This window comes from Rhopalosiphum padi, chromosome 3, assembly GCF_020882245.1.
Source record: "Rhopalosiphum padi isolate XX-2018 chromosome 3, ASM2088224v1, whole genome shotgun sequence".
NCBI lineage: Eukaryota > Metazoa > Arthropoda > Insecta > Hemiptera > Aphididae > Rhopalosiphum > Rhopalosiphum padi.
This window is the reverse complement of record NC_083599.1, coordinates 12,529,426-12,549,253: the sequence shown is the minus strand read 5'-3', so window position 1 is coordinate 12,549,253 and position 19,828 is coordinate 12,529,426. Positions and strand designations below refer to the sequence as shown.

The 19,828-nt window shown below is 38.6% G+C and overlaps 1 protein-coding gene across 3 annotated transcripts in view; it reads left to right on the top strand.

Annotated features, from left to right (window-relative positions):
* LOC132926550 (uncharacterized) overlaps positions 1 to 19,828 on the top strand; it is a 69,195-nt gene that overhangs the window by 24,243 nt on the left and 25,124 nt on the right. For all 3 annotated transcript variants that reach the window (XM_060990916.1, XM_060990914.1, XM_060990915.1), the window contains exon 2: positions 13,219 to 14,512. In XM_060990916.1, coding sequence (XP_060846899.1) covers positions 13,229 to 14,512 — 1,284 coding nt within the window. In that variant the 5' untranslated portion in view covers positions 13,219 to 13,228. The remainder of the gene's footprint in view (positions 1 to 13,218; positions 14,513 to 19,828) is intronic.

Sequence of the window (19,828 nt, the reverse complement as noted above, 5' to 3'; positions counted from 1 at the left end):
TTCAGCACTACTGCTGCTGCTGCCGCTGCTTCTGTTGCTGGTGTGCTGCTTGTTGTGTGCTTTCCTCGCCGTAAACGCGAGCGTGGTGGTGGTTACCCTGTCGTGTATACCTCGCCGGCTTTTGTTTTTGTCGCGAGCTTCTTTTTCACTTTACGCTCCGAGGGCGACGGCGGTATAACGATCGGTGGCCACCTCGGCGCGCGCGCTATGATATACACCGCCGGCCGTAACTGAATTTCGTTGCGAGCGACGGTGGGAAACCCCTCGGCTCGCCCGCCCGCCGCCGCAGCCACCCGTTGTGTAACCATCGCGAGCGCCAGAGCTGGGAATCGATAAACCCGACGACGACAAGCCCTCCACCATAATAATACACTACAACGTGCCAGCAGCAACAGCACTACACGCCGCCGTAGCCGCTATTGCTCAAACCGCCGCCACCGTGTCATCGTCGTCGTCGTCGTGGCGTGCCACTTATTCCCAACACTCGCGCACGAGGATGTATGTATAACGATCTGTTGGGCAGCGACCACGTCCACAGAACACTAGGACAATTCCTGCACTTGAGAACCCTCTCGACCAGTTTTTCCGTTACGCCTTTTCTACGTCGGTACAATACAAATCCTTTCTCGTGAAACGTCATCATACGTGCGACTTCCTACGTCCTTTGTATAATCCGTCTGTCTGTAGAAATAACGATTAGGTTTGACATGTCTTCTCCGCCTGTAATATTTCGTCGTCGTCGTCACACTTCGTAATCTCTCGTGTCGCGTCCGATTTTGGGTGGCGGTCGAGGGTAATAGCTATGTATACATGCGCAGAAACCATTCGTAGAAATCGCTCGTGACGACCGGACAGCACATCCGGTCTTGGCGTTTATATGATATTACGTACAAGCGCGGGGACGCCGAAGTCATCATAGTACTCACTCGATGACGCTAACGGGGTGAATTGATGTTTTGGGTCAAGTTTTTCGTACCAGAAATTCCTGTCGGTCGCTACGCGTTCTCGTCGTAGAATAATCGACGACCACGCAGTGTGTTTGGTTTCAATCAGACGTCGTTGTCGGTCGTATAATCATTTGCAACTTGCATAATATCGTACTCTTGTTATGCGCCGTGTAAATAATAATAACACGGTGTTTATTATACACCCACCGCGGCGGTCGCGAACTATACTGCACCGGAAACAACGTTCGCGAGAGCGTTTGTTTCGTGCTCGCGTTCATCCGCTTGCAGTCGTGTGCGTATTATATTATTGCGTTTCGCGCGCTCGACGTTGCGACGGCGGCGGCCCACTGGTTATTTTTAAACCCCCTCCGCGCGACACCCTCTTGAGGCTATACGACGGCCGTGCACGTTTGTAAAATACGTCTGTGTAATAATAACCTCCCGACTGCTGGCCAAGTGCTCGCTGCAGTAGCGCAAGTATTGGCGAATTCAACCAAGCCGTGTCCAGCAGCGCGCTCATTTATACTCATATACTGCCTTACCCCTACGGTTCAAAGCCCGACGTAGACAATTCACCACTCCCCAAAGCAAAATTTCCGTCACACTAAAAGTGTCGAAGGGTCAAGCCCGATAGTGTCTTCGTACACTATATACGTATATAAATAATATCTTCTACGATTACGGATTCGGACATGGGGAAGGGTCTCGGTCAAAAAGATTTCCGAGTGACGCATAAGCCCTACGCGTATATAGATAGTATGACTGTGGATCGAAAATCAACGACGAGGAGGGTCGTCGGTAATGCGATATACAACCCATTGGCTGTACGTAATTTATTTGTGGAAAATCTTGCGCGTGTGCTATTACCAGTATTACGTTTATTAAACAGTACTTTTTGCAGTTTCTAACTGCAGTATAAGACACTAAACGTTATCGATTATATCGTTCCAATCGGCTCAGCGAGAGTAATATTTGCGGTGACAAAACACGACGCTCAAAATAATATAATATAGTAAAAGTTGCGGTGGTAACATAATTTAAATTTCTTATGAAATTTTCTCGCATAGTTCATTATCATTATAACATATTAAATCCAATAAGCTTAATCTTATGTTAAAAAGTTCTCTAATCCCACGCATTTTCAAATAAAACCCTAAAATTGTGAGAAGTGAAATAGATCCCGTTTGGACGTTATCTGCCATATCACGTGGCGTGATTTTTTAAACCGACTTCGGCGATCGTGCCGCGCATCACTGCCTTTTTACGTACTCATTGGACGCCATCGTTAGTTGTCGCAATAAAACATATAAAATTGAATATTATCAGCCAATATGGCGCGGACGAGTTTTTATTTTCCGCTGCCCCTGTCCACTTGGTGCGATGTACAATATATCATGTACCTGTACTATGATCGGATTGTTATTATAATATATCGACGAGATACGTTTTGGCGGCTGCGGCCTTGGCACAGAGTAGTTTGTATCGTCTTCCTTCTCGATTCATTATAATAATATATACACGAAGCAACGCTAATAATAAAGCTAATGAAGCGTGACATGACGACGACAATTAAACACGCGTGCGTACTGTATGCGTATGTATGTATGTGTGTGTGTATTTGTTTGGCGGCACACACTGCGAACATCAGCAACGATGTATACCGTTTACCGAGCTAACGCCTATATCGACTTTCGTACGAAATTAGTTTGGTTCTAGAACCCCCTCCATTTGCCCGCCTGCGCGTATTACAATGATAATAGTATATTATACTTTTATCTTCGAGCGCGAAAACGCCGAAAACCAACATGTCGTCACTGTGCGTAAGTACAGATTGTGCGAGTGCTGTAACGTTATATAATAATATTGCGCAAAACACTCCAGTCAGTACGGCGATTTTATGGTTTTGTATAATGTACCTATATAATATATACATGACGGAAGGTCGACGAATTCTCTAACGAAAGTAACATTTTTAAGTGCGTGTCGTTATAGCTTGATCAACCAGCAGCAGTATGCCTATACCAGAATCTAGACCTGATTACGATTAAATATACCACCTATAATATCTCAATTTTATATTGTTATAAATATTTAGATGGTTTTCCGGTCTCGAGCTGCGCTGCAGCGCACGTTTTTTTGGATAAGTAAAAACGACACATCTTGTATATAGATAAAATGCAGCGTTAACGGCGGCGATCGTCCTCGTGGCTACTATGTACAGTAGTAATAATATACATTACACTGTCTTATTATATTATGTATGTACAGTAAGTTAGGCGCGTACGAACAACGACGACTATGACGAGAAGACCATCGCCGCCGCTGCCGCTCCTTTTCCGTCATGTCTTGTTCGACGACGAAAATCTAGCAGTGCTCATATCCGTCTACCTTCCTCCTACCCACACCAACATCACCCTCCCACGATACAGTGAGTAGAGCGGTTGTAGCGTTAAGCGATTATAAAGATCGCGTTCGCCAAGGTTCGGCCGGCCGGCAATAATCGTCGTATCGCCGTGACTTTGTATCCGTAAGCATCGTAACATTATAATAAAATACAATATTATACATATTCGATAAAGATACACAACACATCTGTGATTTTGCTTAGCACATAGTATAATCCATTAATGGATAATAATATATGCATTTTTAACGTATAACTGCGCGTAAACGCACGTGATGCAGAGTTCTAATATAGGTATAGCTTATTGATAAGAGTAGGAGATTTTGGTACCAAGTCTTAAGAAAATTGAAGTTATAGTATACTATATAATATCATTGATTTTCTTCTATTATATACCTAGGTATTATTATTATTATTATTAATAACTTTTATCGAAAAGTTTCTTAGACATTGTTTTTTTGAGCCATATACCCAATACTATAAGTCTACAATATCAACCAGTAATCAGGGTCTTAAAGAACTTGTTATTTTCATTAGTTTATTGTTGATGTCTGATTATACTTTTGTTTTGTAAATTTTGTGATTTTTTTTTTGTTAAATACCTACCTATCTAATTTTATTCTAGTGTTGTTTAGTTAGTCTTTAGTCTTAAAATCTAAAATACAGAGTTAATGAATAAAATTTCTTAAATTATAAATTATTTCAACATTGTTTTCATCACAATCGATTAGTTCAACCTGCATTCTTAAAGGCGCATAAATAAAATAGCAACCACAAAAATATGCAGTAATCGTGTATTACGCGTGATTTAACAACTATATGAATATTATATTGAAATTTTAAATTTATTTTATGTATACTCGTATTATGGGTATAATTTGAAATACAATTTTGAAATATATTTATATTACAGATGTGTGGAGATCAAAGTTTTGATCATTGATACAATCTCATCAATTGCATACCCTCATGATAAAACGTGTTGATATGCCCTAGGAATTCATATTATTGCTGCTTTAATACTTTGTACAGTTCGTCGGGAAAGGTTATTTTCGAAGGTATAGTTCTAACCAACAATCCGAACTGTCGTTTTTTAGAACGATAATTAAGTATTATTACGCATTTTTTTCGTACTGATCCGCAAGTACAACTCAAACGCATTTTTGAACATCAATTATTTTATAAAATATAGTATATCAACACGGAAACTAGATGTGTATACACATAAATACATAATAATAATATGACTAAACATAGGAGTCGTGTGTTACGAAAAAAAGGTAAGGTCTTACTCGTGTGGTAGTTATTGTGTTTCGTGTTAGCTTTTATTTTCCCATCCGCTATGATATATATTTGTTTATAATATTTTAATGTCGATATTATATTACTATTATTGCACGTGATAAACGGCTGCAACGATAGGCTTCGAGTATATGTTATATACGGTAGGAAACGTTACGAAAATTGTTTGCCAAGGTCGTCGTCGCATCGCCATATTATATATATTATTATGTTATTACGTATTGTCATTATATTATGTGATATATAGGTACGACCGCCACTCTCCTCTCCGGTAGATTCTTATAGCATGGTTGAGCCGCGGACACGACGAGCTAGAAATATTTATCTTTGCCGCCGCGAAACGCTCTCTGCGAGAACCGTGGCCAAATGTCCCCCCCGCTGTTTGGCAAGAACTGTGGCGCGGAGATCGCTCTCGTCGCCGTTATATCCATCGCCAGGTAGACGGCGGTCTATTTCCGAGCGTTCTGCGGTGTGTGGGTCGCTTGGGGGGGGGGCGACACCTAAAACGCGCCGTCGCAGGGTTTCGACCCGTATAGCTATTTTCTTCCAAAAATGAGATGGGTACCGCATGACCGTTTCCGTATCCACCATCAAAATAAGATCCACTTTCTCGTGGGTTTGAATATATGATCCTATTATTTTCATACTCTGGCCAAAAATATTTTCCTATAATACCTAATTGTATGAAATAATTAAAAATTAAAAATCACTATGATAAAAATATGTATCAAAATATATTTTTTTTATAATATTTCAGAATTATAATAACTCCAAATTAAAATGTAGTAGGTACATAAATTACCGTAAATTACTGTTATTTTTTAAATTGTATAGTATTAATATTATTATAGGTGTTATATATATACTCATGAATATATAATAATACATACTAAATAAATAAATGTACAAATACATATTATAGTGTATCATAAAGTTTGACTATGAATTAACTTTTGTTTAATACGTTCTATTATTATTATTATTATTTTATTTTAAATAACAGTTTTCAATACTATCGAAGTAGATTTTAGTCCAGAAAAATGTGTGAAAAAATGGAAAGTACCTACCTTTCTTTTCTTTTCATTTTTTTTTGAGAGAATACTACTTATCTTATTTTCAGAGGGAAATAATATAGTCTTATTGTTTTAATACTGTGATGTTCGTACACCCTCGGGTTCACCCCGTTGAGTATATTTATCTCAATATTGAGTGTTATAATATACAGAGGTGCTCGTGGTTTATAGATATATTCTGTGCATTAGTTTGATTTCTGAACGCGTTATGCCTATAGATTCCAACGCGTATTTCGTGATAGTGAGCTTGTACAACCATATAGTAATATACTAATATATTATATAATATTTCAACACGGCTGACGCCACCAGGTGCCTGTGTAATTCGAAGTTAAAGGGGAAAAACAACATTCAAGTAATAAATTAACAATTTCTAGATATCAAAAACCAATTAAGTGTAATGCCAAGAATTTTTTTACTCAGGATGACGACTTATTTCGAGATATCAAAGTTCGAGTTACCGATAGTCGACTGTATAATATATTTTATATACGAGCAGAGTATACTTTGCTCGTATATTAATAAAGTATCGATCGTTGCGGTTTTATGTCATATATCACATTTCTGCTATATCGTCGCGCAAACCGCGTGAATGTCGTCGTCGTCGTCGTCGGTCATGAAAAATATATAAACTCGGTGGCCTCACAGAAGAATTTCATCGCGAGACCCCTCCCTCATAATATAGTAATAATAATAATAATAATAATAATATTAATAATAAACAGAATTTCTTCCGCGGCGTGGCTACTTCATTTGCCGAACGCACTATATAAACCCATATAATATATAATATGCGCGCGTCGAACGGGGGCGGGGGCGTACTCCTCCGGGTCTGTGCGCGGAGTAAAATATGTGGTGCACCGGACTCTTATCGGCGGATAAGACGCATGATTTATCGCGGTAGTAAGACGTCTTGATATACTCGTATTATTATTACTGCCGGAGGAACCAGCGAGAGTTTGAGCTTTTTAACTTGGCGCAAGGTCGTCGGATTCGCCGATAACGATTATGGCGATGACGGCGCGAAGAGACTGAAACGACGACGCGATGACTGTATATTACACACGATGACGACGATCAACAACGCGCGAGACCTCTGCACCGCTGCCCATAAATATTTAACGACGACGTGTACATAATACGCGTTCGCAAACCCGTAACGGCGTGCGCGCGTGTGACCTAAATAATATTATATTATCGTCGTCGTCGTCGTACTCGCGACGCCGCCGCCGCCGCTGCCGCTGCCGTCGGTGACAAGCGGCGCGGCGGGGCGATGAGGCGGTGTACCGCGGTCGCCGGACGACGACGTCGACGAGACAAAAGGGGCCCGCTCGACCCTGAACCGTCGCAGCGGCGCGGGGATTATGCTTCGCGCGAAACCGCTGCGCGTCCGCGGGGCTCGCGTACACGCACGGACGCTCCGTTTTTTTTCCACTCACGTCGTCGTCACCGATTTGCTCCGTCGGATATCGAAATATTATTACGATATACAGTAAATCCTCCGCCGCTTACGCGCACGTGTCTCCGTGAAAACCGACGGCTGCGGCGGTATTGCGCGAATCGTCGAAAAACCGAAAACGCGTACGTCGCGCTCAGAGATTTCGGAAAGTGGCAGCGCCGCGTGGACGTCGTCGGTTGCTCTCGCGCGCGCCCGCGCGAAGTGGAACGAGGACAGTACCGGCCGGCACGTAAAAAGCCGCATCGACCGCGCGCGGACGTCGCCGCCACACGTCCGCCTCGTCGGCCTTCCGCCGGTTTCCCACACTCGCCATTGGGCGACGCGCGCGCGTGGACACTCGCGAAAGACACCCGAAGACCGACAGGGCGCAGCGTTTGTCACGGCTGCGTGTCTTGCAGCGGCGGACGACGGCGGCCGCTTCTTCGGGCGCCATCGCGGCCCGCGTCGACTCGTCCGCGGCGTGTATACCACCGTGGTCGGCGAGGTCAAAGACCTATATTTAGTCGTCGCCGCTGATGACCGTTTCCGCCCGCTCCAGAAAACCCGTTCGTTCGCCTCTTCCTTTCTCGCGCGCATACCACGTGCGTTGTCCACGACTATACACTGCCGCCGCCGCGTTCTTCTTCCGGTTCTCCTTGCAGCGCAGCAACCAGTACTCGCGATATATATGTATATATACATACGGCTATACGGTTAATTACTTCTCGCACACGGTCTTCTTTTTCGCGCCAACTCTGGACCGTCGACGGCGCCGTATAATCGTGACTTGTTGTAAACGTCATCCGTCGTGTTTACTATATATATACTGCACGTGCATATTATTGCAACATCGAGTCTCTTTATGTTATTAACGTTATTACAACGCATTTAAACACTATTTATATATATATATATTATTATTATAATGATGTAGGTACATAGAATAAGTAAGGTATATAACTTGAAAATATCGTAAAGCGTAACCGCGTATACGGTTACAACACTTATATATCATATTATTATGTGATATATACCATCGTCTAAATCAATTACGCACAGGGCGTAAGTTTGTGTGTGTGTTTAGAGATGATGTGGTGGAGGTAACGATTACGTACGATATAATTATTATATTATTATTGTACACATACACTGCAGTAAGTATAGGCATCAGAGTATTATGTGTGCATGTGTGTGTGTAAATAAAACGACATAACGACATCGTTTTATTAGCTCACACGTGTGTGCAGTACGCGGCTCCGAACGTTTGCGGTAATTGTATTACAACGATAGTGTGTGTGTGTGTGTGTGTGTGTGAGTGTATATATACATATATAAATTATCATACTATATACATACGCGTCTAGCTACTACTTATTACTACGCACTATCTCTACACACGAACGCCGCTCGACATATATTTTTCTGTTTAATAATCGTTCGTATATTATATTACATTATTATTATTATGTCTCCGCACGTCGGCGTATGTGTGTGTGTGCACAACAGTGTTGTTTGACTATCTAATCGTTATCATCGAGAGCGAGTGTGACGTGTATGCGTGTGTGTTACCGACGTTATGAAACGGGCAATGCAGCTCTACATTCTGCTTTTTTTTTTTTTTTTTTATTAATCTTAGGATGCGACTGTAATATCATAACGGTGAGGGGTTCCTCCGACGATGATCGTAACGAAATAAATTGGACTCGGCGAACGGGTTGTGTGCGGGAGATGTAAAGGGGAAAGGGGCTCATGGTTGTTTTCATAAAATATATTGTTGTTGTGTATTACAATAACAAGAATATGACGGCGTACTCATCATCTATATACGTCTGCATATAATAATATATTACGCTGTTACCGGGGCGGTTGGGGTCCTAGCTATATATATATATTATACGATGCGTACATGGTAGTATTTAATTTTATTGAATTAAAAATATTTTCGTCTTGTTTAATACAATATAATATTGTAATATGTCGTGTACGCGGACCTTGACTTGTTATTATATTTAAATGCAACCAATATAGCGGTGTTAGAAGTATCGTCTGTTTTTATATTTACAAGAGTAGGTATATTGTGAATACCACTGCTATCACTGCCGCCTCCACAACCACTACAACTATATACCATAAAGTATAGGTATATAAGTATTGTACAAATGGATATTACTTATTATATAAATCCCGTATAGCCCGTACAATACAATATAATTATTATATATATATATATACCGACAATGCGCAATGTGGATCGATATCGCCGTCGTAAACGATGCGCGCTGTTTCGTCACCGCGGTCGAGTGTCGATGATCATCGGTCGTCATCCGGCCATCCTCGGCCGTCGCTTTTTTATACGTACTACATTGTTTTTTCGGTGAGAGAAAGTCGACGTCCAGTCTCGTGTGTACGACGTGCTCGCTGCAGGATTGCTTGTTTTGAAAAGCACATATAGGTACGCTTAAAAAAAATACCTTAGCCGCCGGCACTGGTTGTCCACACACACACGCACACACACACACGCATAGACTCATATATATATATATATATATATATATATATATATATATATATATATATAATATTCAAGTACTCGACTGAGTTGTAATATATCTATACATAGGTATGTGTAAATTGTATAGTATTGCGAAACAGCTGTAGTAGTGCGCTGCCGCTGCAGTATAGGATATTCATGCGGTCGGTTTAGTATAATATAATATCATTTATTATTATTGTCGCTGTCGTTGTTACCTACGATAAATTCGGACGTTTACGTTTTTCTGAACGGTCATCGGTTTTAACGCCATATCGCTTTTCTCTTTTTTTCTGACGAAACGATATGCGAACGTCCGTCGTCGTTCTTCGTGCGCATACGATTCGTCTCGTATAATTAAAACAGAAATCTCCGCCGTCCCGTCCGTCTTGAGAACGGTGTCAATCGTAATAATCATCATCACATCGTCGTTGCAGGCGCAGTCAGTAGATACGTCGGTATATGAGCGACAGATGACGACGAATAACTCATATTATAATAATATGTGCAGCGCGGCGGGACCGCGACGACGATTTTTTTTTTCGTTTATGCGCTCGCGTTTAACTTTCTCTGATTTTGCTGCAAATGCGACGCGCCACGTGCGGTTAACTTTCGACCGTAAACGCGCAGCTTGTGGCTATTATTGTTGACGGGTTCGACAGCATCGGAATTCGTGCGACGAGACTTCTTCCCGAAATCGTGGTCTTGCGCACATCCGAGAAAAATGTCGTAGATATATTCATATACTTAATGCTGTAGGCCACGCGGTCGTCGTTTCTTTAAGCGCCGACGAGAATGACGTGGAAATTGTAACTGCTGTATAAACGATTGTGTGCGAACTCGCACTATAATATGATTATATCGTTTATTTGTACATATTACGAGAGAATGCTATCATATAAGGAGATCACCCGATGGCAGCCCGAAGTGACACATTTTCTCATTTTTTATATCTCAACTGTGGCTCGTAAACTGAGGTAGGTATAGGTATAGGGAACACTGTTTTGAGTGGTTATTACAACAAAAAACAAGTAGGTACTCCCTATGGCGTTTTACATAACTATATATTTTACCACATTCGCACAAACTAACAATATATTATGACTATGTGTAATATATAATATTCAAACTACTGGAATAGTGCTATCAAGTCCATTAAAGAAAGCAGATGAACCACATGGTTGTAACTGTTGCAAGCTAGTAAAATGTGGCTGTACAAACAACAACAAAAAATAAAATCGATCTTACTCCTTCACCAATATATTTCGTTTTTAGTATAATAATATTAATTAATCAATACGTATATAATATTGGTTCTAAGACTTCGTATACAAACATTAATTATTACTCATAAATTAATTAATGAAGATCAATTTACTTATTCTATTATCATGCTTCTCAAATCAATAATAAATGCTTGTTATCTTCTAGTACCTAAAATGCAATACCTATTTATTATTTGTTATTTTATGAAAATAATTATGTGGTTGTATGCTCATGCATTTATCATCATTTACTTTTAACTTTCAACTTTTTTACATTAAAATAATCACCACACATACCTACACCAGAACACCGTGTATAATCGGTGGTACCAACATACAATATCTAACTTATATATATATATATATATATATCGATTTTTATCTTATAAGACTTTAGCCGAGTTTCCAACACATCGTGGCTTGTTGCGTTCCGTAGTTAGTAAAAAAATGTTGGTAACACGTTACTTATACATGTTAAATGTATTCAATTCTACACGACACGAGTCGTTCAACTATGTTTCGTAGTGGAAACCCAGTTGTATAACTAGACACTCGCACAGTATTCCTAATCCTGACTGAGGGTCGTACTACCAACGATGAGCCACCAAGATGCCAGGAGCGATTAATATTTTAATATAGGTATACATACGAAATAATTAGTTGCTAAATTTTTATACTTAGTTTTAGCGATATCTGTATCATTAATTCATAATCACAGCAGTAATTTATTTTTATTTTTATGTTTATATATATATATATCGTATTGTACATTTAAAATTGTGCCTTTGCGGCTCTGCTAGAATGAAGTTCTCACCTCTCTAGAGTTTATATTCTCGTGTAACCTTTGCCTTACTTAACTTTTTACTATTATATTTGATGAGTTTAAGATGTGCTTTATACTGTATTTATTTTACTTACACAATTGCATTGACGTCAATAATATTATATATCGACTTAATTCCTGCGCACGCGCCACATACGCGCCCGTGTTTGCTATACACACTTGAACAAATGTTACACCGTGATTCGAAAAACCTATACAAGAAAATCGCATAGTGTTCCTATGAAAACAATTTTTCCCGGAAAACCTTTATACGATGACGTAAAATGTATATATAATGCATATGCGATGTAGACGACTTTCGAACATCAAATTATTGCCGAACGCGTATCCCCCCCGCAGAATAGTTACCATACTATTATACTTACTATCGATTTAACCGGTTACGCCTCGTAGTTACGTTCGCGTACATATACAAAAAATACAAAATTAATACAATTATAATCGTGATCGTTCTAAAAAGCGTCAGGAATCTAACGATACAAATCGATATTAGCTCGGATTCCCACCGCCACAGCTAGTATACCTTGTCTTTCTCACCCTAGGTATATGCAGTATATAATAAACGGATCACCAAGGTTACGAGTGCGACGCCGCACAGTTGCAGGACACGATATAATAATAACCACTAGAGTTTTCGTCATCGGTAGTCATCGCATCGTCTCGTCTCTATAAACGCGAGATTCATCGACAGATATATTTCTGTCGGAAACGCACTCGTATGGTATGACGCGGTTAAAAAAATAATAATAATATGTCCTACATAAGAACATGTATATTATATATATATAGTTGGCCGTACATCTTACATTGCTTGTACTACTGGTGCTGCAGTATATACGCCAAGGTTTCGCGCTTAGCCGCGCCTCCTTGACATCGATATTTGCCTCGCTGTCGTCGGGGGACTTTCGCGAACGGCGTTACACCAACAGCAACAGCGGGCAGTCTTCTTTGCCATGTTATTTATAGAACGCACGGCGGCGCACAGCTTCTGCCGGCGGCACGTCGTATATATACAATTTCGTTTCATGTTTTCCGATCAGCGCGACAGCGCCAGAATACATATTGATAGTTATACTTAAAAAAATGCGATCGAACGACAGTCTTATAATAACAACATATCCTGCAGTATATTTGATATGTAGAGGCTGTCGGATATACGTGTCTTTCTTTTAATAATAATAACCACGCTCTGACACTATTTTCACTCGTGAAGGTATATATCTAACGACCTGTAGGTACGCGTCGTAAAAGCCAGTGGGATTAGGAACCTAAGTGGTAATAATTGTACACGCGATTACTATACTATAATATACAAATAGTTTGATGACGTCCATGAAAAAACGTCATGTCATAATTTTAATACTTAAACGGATTCTGTCAACATTGATACATGGCGTTTTTTTTTTTTTTTGCAGATACTTTAAAATGGCGAAGACGGCATCGCCGGCTCCGTCAGCCGGTTCTTCGGGCGACCCGCAGCACCAAAAGCCCGGACCGAAGCCAAAATATTCTCACCAGCAGTCGTCTTCGTCCGCGCCACCCTCTTCGACGTCGTCGAACTCGAAGCTCCCGCTGCCACAGTGTAAAGTCAAACGAAACTACGCTTGCGCCAAGTGTCCGTACTACACCCAGAACCCACGCAGCTTTCTGCACCACCAGAAGAACGTACACGCCGAGCGACTTAAGGTATACGAATGTTCGCACTGTCTGTACGCGTCAAAACACAGCCAGAAACTGCAGCGGCACGTGCAGATGGTGCACCAATCGAACAAAAGTGGCAAAAATAACCACGGATTCGATGACAGCGGCAAGCCGCTCTTGGTGCCGCCTGTCCGGATCCGCGTGCAACGTTTCGAAAAGTTTACGGACCAGCATCTCGCCAAGCTGGTGATTGTGGAAGACGTGGATGTCGACGAGACTGAAGTGGTGACCGGTGTCGAGGAAGAATCTGGTACCGAAGAACACACTGTTTCGGGTGTCGAAGAAGGGACCGAGGAAGACGCCGAAACCGAAGCCGATGCCGATGCCGGGGAAGACGAAGACGAACTGGACGACGAGGAGGCCGGCGGAGAAGAAGAACAAGACGACGAAGACGAAGAAGACGAGCCGGAGGACGAGGCGGACTTGAGCAACGACGGTTCGGGAGACGCGGACGACCGTGTGCCCGCGGTCTCGTTACTGCAGACGGCCCCGCCGACACCACCGTCCGCGGCGCCGCAACCGCCACCCCAACTACAGAAGAAGTCGTACAAACAAGACAAGCAGTCCGTGACATTTATCCAGTGTTCCGTGTGCCCGTTCGGCAGCCACAGCCGGACGCTGGTCAACAGACACGAGAAGTCGGCGCACCTGAAGAAGAAATTCTTCCGGTGCATGAAGTGCAACTACGTGACGCACATGCGGGCCCGGTACACCAAGCACGTCAAGTACCACACGATGCCGATGATCAAGTGCGACGACTGCGACTTCCGGACGCCGTACAAGTGGAACCTGGACCGGCACAACCGCAACCACAGCGTCACAGCACCGGGCACGTACAAGTGCTCGCACTGTTCGTTCTCGGCCGACATCAAGCAGAGCCTCACGGTGCACGAGACCAACCACCACGTGCCCCCGGTCGGCGGCGTGTTCCCGGCAAACGGCACCAACCGCCGCCGGTACCGGGTGGGCGCATCCGACGCTCCTGGCTCGGCGGTCGACGGCACTGAGGTACGTACTTGCATCTGTTGTGTAACCGGCGAAATGCCGCGTATCGTGTGTTTGGAAATAATAATTTAATATGTGATATATATACCTAACCCCTAACCTAACGTATAATACTGCTGCAGCAGCTGCATTTTTGTATATAACGTATTTATACAACATTATTATTACTGCCGTTCAAATACTTTTCGGTTCTATATCCGCCGAAATATTCATTGAATCAGTACACCTTTCTCTGTCATACATGTCTTGTCAATGTTCTTTGTCATTACTTATTATTTATAATAATGATGTACACTCGCTTATGTGACATGTGTTCCCACTGCTGACAAAGAAACCTCTACACGCTCTATTAGACAGTTTACTGCTGTTAAACTATTTGCAGAGTTGTTTTCGGGGTCGGAGGAAGTTGCTTGCCACCTTGAATTTTTCTATGTAATTTTATCCACCCTCCCCTTCTAGATATGCCAACAATATTATTTCGTGAATTGCTATTACAAGATTCACATTTATAATTTTTTTTTTTTAATATCGCAACTCTTTTTAAGTTCACTCTTATGTATCTATTTAATATTTATCATTTATCACGAAATGGGTACCTCCGATTTATTCTAAGCCATAAAATGAGTCTTAAGATTTATATAAAAACAAAAATTATATTATATGATTTTCAAGTATATAATATAACCAATTAAAAACATGTAGGTGTGTTAATATAATATTATTTACTTACACGCAGAATCTTTTAAATATAACTTCACGTATGCATTTATTATGCTGTGCATATGCGTAACGTGTACAATTTATTAAATTACTATTACTTATTATTTATTAGAAAAATTTTAAATATACTAACTAATGTCCCGTAAAATTTTGAAACATTAAATGAGTCTATAATACGTCCATTGGTGCCCAATGAGATTTTTAGATGAAAAATATATATAGTAGTTAATATAGTAAACTATATGCCACGTATAGATTTTAACATTAGACAGATGGTCAACTATGACGTAAAGAATATCTGAAAATTAATTGTTCTATTAAGTACACATATTATTATGCACTTATTAAACAATATTAATTTAAAGTATCTACCATAAACTTCACGAACAAGTGCTTTAGTTAATAAATTTGGTTTATTATAATATAATAATACATAAATTACATATTATGTAAGTTTTAGCTAAAATGAATACCTACTTTAATAAAGACCTTTAAAAGTAATATGATAATCATATGATATAAAATAAAGATTATTAAGTGTATCAAATTAATATAATATAATTAAGAAGATAAATAAATAACTTGCAGAATGTTGTACTGAGAAATGCATTTCTTTGGATTATAAACTGAAGCGTAGTGCTATATGAATTAACAGTTGTCAGTTCTAAAGAGTAACATTTATGTAGGTTTAAGTAAAACTTATTCTCAGTGAACACGATATTTGTTTGTATCCTAAAATAATTTTCTCTTCGTAGTACGTTCGTACACATCAGAATTTTATGTATGATCGACTATATACTTTATTAAATATTTATATTTATTTAATTCGAATTTATTCATAATATTCTAGCTTTTTTTCTTAAGAGGATTGGGTTAGGTTAGGTTGGGGTTGTCCCTGTCTTACAAACATAATATATAACACAACAAATTGTTTTTAAGCAGTTTAAATTTTGAATAGTAACTTTAATAATAGAGTGAATTGACCTATTATTAACTTATAAAAGTAGAGCATAATTTATGTTTAATCATATTTTTTGTACAATATGTTAATTTTTAAGCATGTTAAAAATTTGTTAAAGTGTACGTTTGTAAGACGGAGACAACAAATACGGGTGTTAATGGTGTTATATCCTTTTAAAATACTTCTTAACAGAGTTAATTAGTACTTTTGTATTTTGCATCACATTAAACAATTTTAAATCACTTTTTTAGTCATATATACTCAATGCAGAGTAATTACTTATTAGCTGTAATGCGACTCCAGTTTTGGAATTAACAAAACCTTTAAAGTATTTGCTGTTTTCCATGTTATTTTATAATTATTAAATTATATTATTATAATATATTCTTACTTAACCCCAACTTAATTACTTACCTAATTGATCTTACAACCCCAACATTAATATTATTAATCCATTAAAGGCCGGTGATAAGATTTAAATTGGCACGGTCACATATAATACCAAATCTGGGAGTGCACGATGTTCATGCTTTAGTTATTCAATACCATTATAATTTTTATTTGTGAAGGTTATTATTGTTAGCTACCCATTTGTGTGTGTATATTATATCTTTTATGCATATTGTATAATATTCATGTTTTACTCCTACATATCGTCGTGGTGTGTTATATACACCTATAGGTGATTTACAATTTAGGAAGTTTATCGGGGATTTAGGAGGGTGAATGAGGGTCCTTAAAAATAATAAATATCAATTTCCAATATATCAGGTGTAAGTTTATTATATATATTCTACAACAGATAATGTTTACCGTTCGTATTTGATTATAGTATATTATGATATAGTCTCCAAGTACCTGTTATACATTATATATTTTATCACCTGTATAGTTTATGTAGGAAATTATATTATTTTTAACAATCGTCCGTTAAATTCTAGAAGTACCTATAACATTTTCATTATTGTATATTTGTACCGATGAATAGGTTTCTTTATTGTGCGCGTTCGACATTCGGTCATCATTGGCGTGCGCGTTCTGCTGCTAAAATTGCATGTTGTGCGCATTTAACATCGCCATTTGGTGTCGTGTTCGACTGCTGTTGTGTGTTTCTCATTGTATATAAGTATGTATTTATTACGGCACCATCGAAAAAATTCCTTCCAATTGCCTATATTATGTATTGCTGTTGTATATACGTCATCGTCATGCAGTCATCTATTATTATTCTTTCACACGGCCGTTCGACAGATCTCATAGTTATCACATACTATCAGTGGCAATATAGGTATTAGGTAGCATAATAGATATAAAGTTTAAAATGTAGTTTTGAATTTTTATATAAAAAAAAAATTATTTCCTCAAGTAACTTCCCCGTATTCTGCAATGAAATAAAAACAACCTAGTGTTGGTATTATAGGTATGAGTTTATAACCAGTTGGTATCTTCGCTATTTCGTTACTTTTTCTTGTTAGAGAAACTTTATAACAATTAAGGGGGTGTCGAGAATACTGACGTTTGAGTAAGCTTCAAAAACTACATAATAAATTATGTCTGTTGTAGACCATATAATACACATATATAAATAATAATGAATACTTTTTTACGCATCGCAAATAAACGCCAACATTTTTTTTTAAATATATTTTTTATTGTATATATTGATTATTGACCGGCACAAAGACACGATTACTTACTAAAAGGTCCAGGATACCCAATGTCATACGTAATTTATATGACATTGGGAGACTGGCTATTTGTATCACTCAGAAACTATTTCCATATCAGGCCTCGTCCTGAGCTTGACCGAGTGTGTGCCATTTTTATGAGCTTTTTTATGCATTTAAGTTGTTACTATTTTATTCGATTCTGTTTTTGTATATACCTAATGGTGTTTTAATATTATTACTATTATAAGTTTATAGCTATAATAGAGATTCAAGTTTTATTGAAGTTATATATATATTATATATATCATAACTTTCTATAAGAATGGATCTGCCCTTCTGGGACAGTAAAGTAATCACCATGATTTTTTTCTATAATATTTCTCTGTAATATTGAATACAAAAATGTAATTTTTTTTCCCCGTAGATTTTGATCGAAATCAATAGTTTGATATTAAAACAATATGATATATATTATATAGGTATCAGTCGGTGGCTCACCGCAGCTATATATTATATAGCAAGTACGGATATGACGTATACGCGTTTTAAGTTGGTCGATACTATATAGGTAATATAGACATTCCCCAGCTATCCTCTACAGAGCTTTGCCGTGGTGGCCCCGTAGTGCCAAAGACTATTGTGATTGGAGGGTCGCGGTTCAGCGACGGGGCGGCGCGTTATATTATATGCTATTGTTATATATATACGGCTCGATAAAATTTAGATTATATTTCGCCGCCTCAACGGAGCGGAAACTGCCGTTTATACGCCGCGGACTTGTGTCATATAAATATAGGTATATATATTTTATACAGCCGGCATGGTGAAAAGAAATACAAAACTATACACCCGTATAATAAAAATAATAATAGCAATACGAAATCCTCTCTCGTTAGTTTCTATCAATTTTGGACGGCGATGAACGATGGAGTTGGCTGGAGGGTGGATATTTTCCATAGCGTCACTATTATAAGCGAAACTGCGGGTGACGACAATGCCTGGCCTAATCCCGAAAGGGCGTTTTCGTTAGCAAATATATAGACAACAATTTAAAATAAAAACCTGAGTAGTCTCATTGCTATATAATACAGGTGTCGAGTAGATCACTGTATTGGATATTGTGATATTTAGGGAAAACGATTCTGTGCGGTGATGGTATTTAATACTTTGATTTCAAATTGTATGTGATAAATAATAATAAACATAATGGTGAAAAGTTTGAATAATCCATGACAATACAAATTTTTAAAACACAATATTTTGTAAATACCTACCCAGCTTACAAAATAAACTAAAAATGTTTATGCTTTAAGCATGTGCACTTAAAATGTCTGTAAATAAAAATGTATATACTATTTATTGTATGTATTTTTAAACTGTTTATAAAAACTTATGAGGTACTTAATTTTATATTTTAAAGTCTTGGCTATGAGAAATTAAAACTGTATGTTTGTAATAAAATTTAGATGATTGTTTTCCTCAATTATTTTGAAAAGTACTAGGAAATTTCTACTTTTGACACCTCAACAGTAGATCAAATTTGTTACCTACTAAAAACTTTCCTCGAATTTGAAGATCAAATTATATCGTTTTTTTTTTAACTACATAAAGTGACTTCAGGCATAAAAAAACAACTCACAATCCATATAAGTGATTTTTAATACCTACCAAGTAATATTACACATGTAGAACTTAGCTTTCTTGCAGGATTCAATTATCACAAAATGGATAAAGAACAAATTGTTTATTTTCAAGTTAAAGTAAACTTTGATATATTATACATATTTAAATATTTTTTTTTTGTACATATAATATAATATTAATAGCATATACTTCTGTTACGTTGACGCGTCCTTCGAAAACGGTTTTGCAGCGAACGTCGCAGCTTGCAAAACACATTTCAATACACGCACACCGCGCAGTCAGTGTGCTGTAGTGTTTATCAATTTATATAGGTACATGATATTA